This window comes from Macrobrachium rosenbergii, chromosome 41 (genome assembly GCF_040412425.1).
Source record: "Macrobrachium rosenbergii isolate ZJJX-2024 chromosome 41, ASM4041242v1, whole genome shotgun sequence".
Lineage (NCBI taxonomy): Eukaryota > Metazoa > Arthropoda > Malacostraca > Decapoda > Palaemonidae > Macrobrachium > Macrobrachium rosenbergii.
The window spans coordinates 63213351-63220850 of NC_089781.1; the positions used below are offsets into that span (position 1 = coordinate 63213351).

General features: G+C 36.6%; 1 protein-coding gene across 1 annotated transcript in view; it reads right to left on the reverse strand.

The window, feature by feature from the left end:
* The window catches only part of LOC136826891 (contactin-4-like), a 233341-nt gene that overhangs the window by 106118 nt on the left and 119723 nt on the right, over positions 1–7500 (reverse strand). Inside the window, exon 6 of the mRNA XM_067084424.1 lies at positions 4912–5060. Within this exon, the coding sequence (XP_066940525.1) occupies positions 4912–5060 (149 nt within the window). The remainder of the gene's footprint in view (positions 1–4911; positions 5061–7500) is intronic.

Sequence of the window (7500 nt, forward strand, 5' to 3'; positions counted from 1 at the left end):
CCGATGAAGCAGACTGAAACACGTGCTTTTTAAACTCGCTCAGCGAATGAAGTAAAAACCGTCCGTTTTTCAATTACGGCAGTTGCACAAACATGTGTGACATAAGCAATTAAACTCATCAGGTTGCTGGAGGGCAAATATAACGAAGAGGGGAATGTTATGAAGCACCAATAAAGACATTGTACAAATGATGATGATGAGGGATATGAGAGTGAAAGGGAGAGGGGAGAAACTGAAGAGGAGACGTAAATACTCGCGTAATGATTATGATAATGAAAATAATCCGGCGGAAAAAGCGAGATAACGAAAGAGCGCAAAATGAGAGTAGGAGGAATACTAAAAACGAATGTAAATCAGACATAAATCCCTTCGGTGTAAAAGTTCGTTTATTTCTTTTTTAAGGGAACGTCACCAAATAGAACTTGGTACCGTTCAATATCACATCAAAGGCCACCCACGCACAATACCATAAATAGGAGTTAGGCTTATTGCATCTCAAATTTCAGAATAATCATCAAAGGAGATTCTGCCTTAATAAACGGACGACTGAAGAATTAATTCCTCTCGTCTCCTCCCCGTCTGTTTTCATTAGATATAGATATATATATATATATATATATATATATATATATATATATATATATATATATATATATATATATATATATATATATATATATATATATATATATATATATAAACAAATAAGCATTTAACATGGCATTCACAGTAATTAGGAAAAACCATAAACCAAAGGGTGAAAGTTATCGAGATCTAATTAATTCGTATTTATGACTTCATTGCTGCTTATTTTTTCACTGAGTGCGAATGTTTTGTGTCAAATTAATGATTCATCATTAATTTTACACAAGCGTTGGTTCGAACGAATAAAAAAATAAAATTCACTGTCTTATCCTTACTCTAATTGCTGACCTCATATGAGCAATCGATGTCAAAAGCTTCTATAACCTCATCCACTTCATACATGTACAGGGAATTCTCCTTATTAGTCTCCCAAAGCCTACAAAATGATTAATTTTACCCTATATGACAGGCACTTTAATGATTTTGGAATGTTACAGTTCGTCCTTTCTATTAACGGCTTTTCCTTTCCATGATTTTCTTCTTCTTATCTATCCTCAAGCCTACCAGCTGTGAGATGTACATTTTTTCATTAACTTATCATCCTACATTCTTTTCAACTCAAATTACACAGACTCACATATACATACATAATATATATATATATATATATATATATATATATATATATATATATATATATATATATATATATATATATATATATATATTAATTTCGTACGTATATAGTAGAAAGTAAAACATGCCCTGAAGTTTCTCCGACACAATCGAGCTTTCTGTTCATCGTACATAGCAAAATCCACCACTCTTTACAGCTAAGCCCAGCCTACTGCTTGAAGCTGATTGGTTGGCAGTGGTTTTGAAAAGTTGGCTAATATGTGATTCTTTTCATTTTCATAAATTTTGCAATGGTTGTTTTACCGAACTAGAATACGTTCTGCTGATTACCAAAAGGAAACGTTATATTATCCCCTGAAGTAAAATCATAATACTCATCTCTAAACACGGTAAAAAAAAAAAATAGGAAAATATGAATGAAGTCAGGAGTGTTCCGTGATGCTGCAGTGTTGTTTTTCGGAAATGAGGTTCACCTGAGTACGGGGATAACACAGGGAATGTCTTGCGTTCGAACTGGTGCACTTGAATTACAGGACAATAATAATTACCGACTTGATATTGTCAAGCGTGTTCGCCATTCTAAACTTAAACACAGATTTTTTTTTTTTTTCAGAGCTATGCAGATTGGTATATCATATTGATTTTAGGAAATTTTACTACATTTAATATTCATAAAATCGATTTCATTGCAATCGTTTACATATTCGGAGGGATGACAAGCAGGGACTGCACTCGACTAAACCAGAATATGCCTATGTTTAACTTAAAGTTACTGTATGATAGGCTATACGAGTCATATTGGATATAATTTGCTGAGAATTTTCTTAAGGACATTTTCCCCTTTCGAAATACTAGGATCATGAAAAATGACGTAGACCTATAAAGTCCTCTGTCTTTTTGTCGGTTTACGCAGCTTATGACGTTTGGATTATAGGCCTATCCCTATCTTATATTCAGCCGTTTTATTGTGGTTCTTGTTGTGGTTATTCTTGTTTTTGTTGCAGCTGTTGTGGTGCTTGTAGTGTCTTCGAAAATTTTCCATATGGCAACCTAACATTGCAGAATAAACATAGACCAATTCATAAAATACTATTGTAAAGAATTATCTGCCTACCATTGTTAATTGAAATTTAGTCATACGTTTTAATTAAAAGTAATCGAGATCTTTATGAATACAGTCTACGCTAGAATATTCTTCTGACAGAGAGAGAGAGAGAGAGAGAGAGAGAGAGAGAGAGAGAGAGAGAGAGAGAGATTTACTGACTCTTATGTAATCTTCAAGAATGCCCCCAAAGGCAAATGAACCATGGACTACTCGCAGACTGGTTTGGACTAATACATATTTTTTTCTTATTTCGTTAAGTATCTTATGATGCCTTCCTACCATAGCCTTCATTTTCATGGAAATGCTACAACAGCCTTATATTCACTCATCGCAGTAAAATAATTTGCTAGCCCCTTTTGCAATTATATTTTCAATATAACTCATTGCGAGCAGTTCGCTAGTTGTGTATAAGGCTGAGACAGCCCCATGATTGGTCTATATATGTGCCATCGGCTACATGCCCACAAATTTTACTTTTATTTTCAGCGGTATAAGTGGTTTTACATTTACTATGGACATCGACGCAAGTACACATGTATGTGAATATGCACATGCTTATACGTGTACATTTCACTGTATGTATATACATTATATATCGTGGGGTCGGAGCTACTGTATTAAGTAAAAGCTACTCTATTTCCAACAAAAACGGGTGAAAAACTATTTGCAATAAGAAATTGACGTGTAGGCTTATGCCCCGCATTGCCTCAAAATATAAGAATTTTATATGTAGGCCTAATCTTACAATGATATTAACAGTTGACATGTAGGATTATGACGAATTAATACCCTAATATCGGAACTGGCTGCATAAGTCTTTGCTTCATTTCAATTAATGTGGTCTATGTGGAATCGCTTATGTAGGCTAACACCAGTAAAAAAAGAAAATGCTTGAATATTTAGGCTGCGCATAATCAAAATAAAAGAAAAAAAGATGCACAGACAGAATGATCCAAGCTCTATAACTTAATATATCTTCACAGATATCAATTGTATATTTCGCAATTCGGGAACTCAAATCTGTGGTGTCATAGTTGGTGCATGGAGCTCAGCATGACCGAACGGAGTCAGTTCCGTACTGGCAATCATTTGGACTGTTAATTAGTGTGACGTCATTCCCCTTTTCAGAAGTAGCCAATCACTGGCGTGAAGTGGGCGGGGCTTAGTTGCAAAGGGCCATGGATTTTGCTTATAGTCAAAGCCACCGAAAATAGGTCTATCTTTCGGTGGTCTCGGTATAATGCTGTATGAGCCGCGGCCCGTGAAACTTTAACCGCAGGCCGGTGATGGCCTATCCTTTAACGTTGCCAGAAGCACGAGTATGGCTAACTTTTACCCTAAATAAAATAAAAACAACTGAGGCTAGAGGGCTGCAATTTGGTATGTTTGATTATTGGAAGGTCGAAGCTCAACATTCCAATTTGCAGCCCTCTAGCTTCAGTAGTTTTTAAGATCTGAGGTCGGAGAGAAAAAGTGCGGACGGATAGACAAAGCCGGCACAACAGTTTTCTTTTCAGAAAACTAAAATGGAATTAAAGATGAGTTGGTAAGGTTAGGACTTAATGGCCTGGATGAACGATGATGCTTGCAGATAAGAGGTATACAGTGGAGAGCGAGCTATGGTGTAAATTCCAATATTGTCGTTCATTTAGTTCAGAGGTATAATGCTGTCAGTTGTTATGGAATAACTCATTCTGAGAAGATTTGGGTTCTTAGGCCATTCATCAGTTAACTTATGAATGTCGTGGTGAACTTTTTTCTTTTTGCATTCTTCATGAATCCATCCTCCTTTTGAAGAAACAAAGAATTGCTAAGTTTTCAAAATATGTATGATAAAAAAAAATTTACACACACACACACACATACACACACACACACACACACACACACACACACACATATATATATATATATATATATATATATATATATATATATATATATATATATATATATATATATATATATATATATATATATATATATATATAACTTTATCACTTACACAATGTGCCTTAATGTGTGCCCGTTCCAGCCAGTACTTATGGTATCCTATTCTAAAACTCTCCCTCAGGTATTCCAGCTCTTCATCTAGAATTCGGGAATGCAGATCCTATAAGCCCTGATGGCCAGCCCTATCATTTTCATTTCTTTCTTTTGACTGGAGAACACATGTATGTCTGAATTGGTGTGTGTCTTCTTCCTGTGTAGCTTAAATTTTAAATTTTCCCTTTCCCTCTTTACAAGTACATCCAAGAAAGGGATTTCTCCCTCCTCTATAGTGAACTTAATTTTTCGTGAATAAATATCTACGATAGATACCATCCAGTTTTAATGAGTCCTATCAGAAATATTCGTTTTCGGGACATTTTATGTATATGTGTATCTGTTTGTACGTACTGATTGTGTCCATACGGTTGTGCTAGACAAACTAACCAGAGTTGAAGCCTACTGTACAACACGAGCGGACTCCCAATTAGAGATCGTAAAACTGGCCACGTGGGCGGTTCTTGAAATGGGGAAAGGAATAAAATCGTCACAATGGAAACGGAACTTCCAATTATGTAAAGGAACAATGACCTTACCCAGTTGTTAGCTTCAGGCAGCGGAGTGTTTCCAAGTGTCCAGGTGATGATGGTTCGGGGGTGGGAACCCCACACCGTACACTTCACTTCCGCCCTCATCCCGGCCGAGAGCACCTCGATGTCATCCATTCTTACGCCCAGAACGTCCACTGTCGAAAAGAGAGTTCGTGTTATGGTCATTAGGAATGTGGAAAACGAGACAAATATTAAGTAGAATGTTTTGAGGATACAATGACAATTTGAATCTTTCAGATTATTTTTGTTGTTTTTAAGAAATAAAGCATAAGTATACCTTAGTTTTATCGGACCACTGAGCTGATTAACAGCTCTCCTAGGGCTGGCCCAAAGGATTAGACTTATTTTACGTGGCTAAGAACTAATTGGTTACCTAGCAACGGGACATACAGCTTATTGTGGAATCCGAACCACATTATTCCGAGAAATGAATTTCTGTCACCAGAAATAAATTCCTCTAATTCTTCATTAGCCGGCCGGAGACTCGAACTCGGGCCTAGCGAGTGTAACCGACAACTCTACCGACTCGTCCAACGAGGAACTAAGAAATAAAGTATAAATGTATTGCAAGATAAAAACCTCTCGAACAACAAATCTTTCCTGTTTAAAAAATACAAGTCTCGTAAAAAAAAAAAGATTTGCTTCATCAATTACTTAATTTTCCAAAATTTCCCCCCACAATGGGCAAACGTACACGATCGCGTATTCTTCTCAGAGATGCGTTCAGCCAATAACCGGCATGAAGCAATACATATCCCTGTAAACCATCACTGGCCGTCAGTTCATAAATCCAGTTATACCAAACGAATATCGAAAAGCTCGGTCACAGAATACGGAATTGCAGTCCCCATCCGTGATGAAGATAAAACTGTTGTGCCCTAATGTCTATCAGATGCGGGGATGGCGCTGAAAGGCCGATGGAAACCGTTGCTCTGGCCGTTATTTTAATGGTTTAATTTTGTATTTCATTATTTATTGAATGATTGCTGGTAGATCGCAATTTAATCTCCACAATATAACAGTTATTATTATATAGTTCGTTTTCTGCTTTCGTTCTCGTAGTCTGATGCATTTCGAAATGAGGGTCTTTTTCCTATTTTTCTCTCAAAAATTCATGCCATCAGTGTATGCAAATAGGGACGGGCAGCCTTTGCATTTTGTATATATTCATCTCTTGGCAACCTCAAATGGCAAGTGAAATGAATGTTCCTTCACTCGAAGACGTATTCTTAATTTTTGCTAACCTATAAATGGCTATCGGAATTGGCAAGTCACCAGAGACTTTTGGCTGCTCGGTTTATTTGAAAGTTTGCCAAGTAAGAATGGACCCCGTCATATCCGAAATTCCCTTGCATACCAAAGTTCTGTTGTTGTTCGCCAGCATATTTCAGTGGAGAGGGATTTTTACGATTATCGATATTGCTAGTACACTGAACAAAGTTTATTCCGTACCTGCGCCATTCTCCACGCTGTTATAAGGTACAGGTTTTTGTTTTCAGCAAATAAATGGATAAAAATATAAATACATAAATAAATAAATAAATATATATATATATATATATATATATATATATATATATATATATATATATATATATATATATATATATATATATATATATATATATATTACGGGTGTGAACTGGTACTGCATATTATCCAAGGAAAAAAAATTTAGCGTTGATCGTAAGAACGTAACGAAATGCATATCGCCGCCAGGATTAGCTTTTCCTCAGACATAATTTCTTAGGAGATCGGGTGCCTTTCTGTAGCTACCTCTGTTCGCAGAATATCGAAGCAGTCGTCAGCAATTAAATACAAAGAAAAAAAAACTGATAATCACTTTTCGTGATAGTATGAAAGTCTTGACAATGAACGTGGACAACAGGAGAGAATCCATCCCGTGATGTCACCCATCGTCTTCTTAGGCAGAGCCACCGATGACAATCTCAACAAGAATCGATACTCAAAAGGACCTCGTGATGATTCCCAAGTGAATCTCGAACAAGGACAAAAGAGCTCTTGCCGCTGAAAAGATCTCTCTCTCTCTCTCTCTCTCTCTCTCTCTCTCTCTCTGTGCCATTTGGCAGTCGATTGCTTTTTGTTTCATTATGTGATCCATGGCGTGTCCACCTTAGCTCCTCCCCCGCCCCCACAACCCCGGCTGTCATCTCTGCCACAAAAGCTCTCATGGAAAAAGAAGAGCATCCGGTAGGAATAACGTCCATCACTCGGTTATGAAATGGAGGCGCCGATTGGAATTCTGAGACAGGACCTAATAAAAGGAGCTTTCTCAGACGGCTAAGAAAAAATGAACCCTTTGTTATTGGAAAAAGGCACATCCGTCTGTAAGGACATATCAGTTTGTTAGCTCACTTGACATATAAAAGTGTCTGAGTCTTTTTCAACGAAAAGCAGCTAGGCCTATATTGAAAGTTTAATTTTGTTTCAGTTTACAAATTATTTATTTTACTCACTTACTTGATTCGATTAAGTTTTAAATAAATAACTTTTTCATATTCATATCTGAAGTGCTGAGGATAACACGAGCCTCGTGCAGGTAGGCTACAAAAG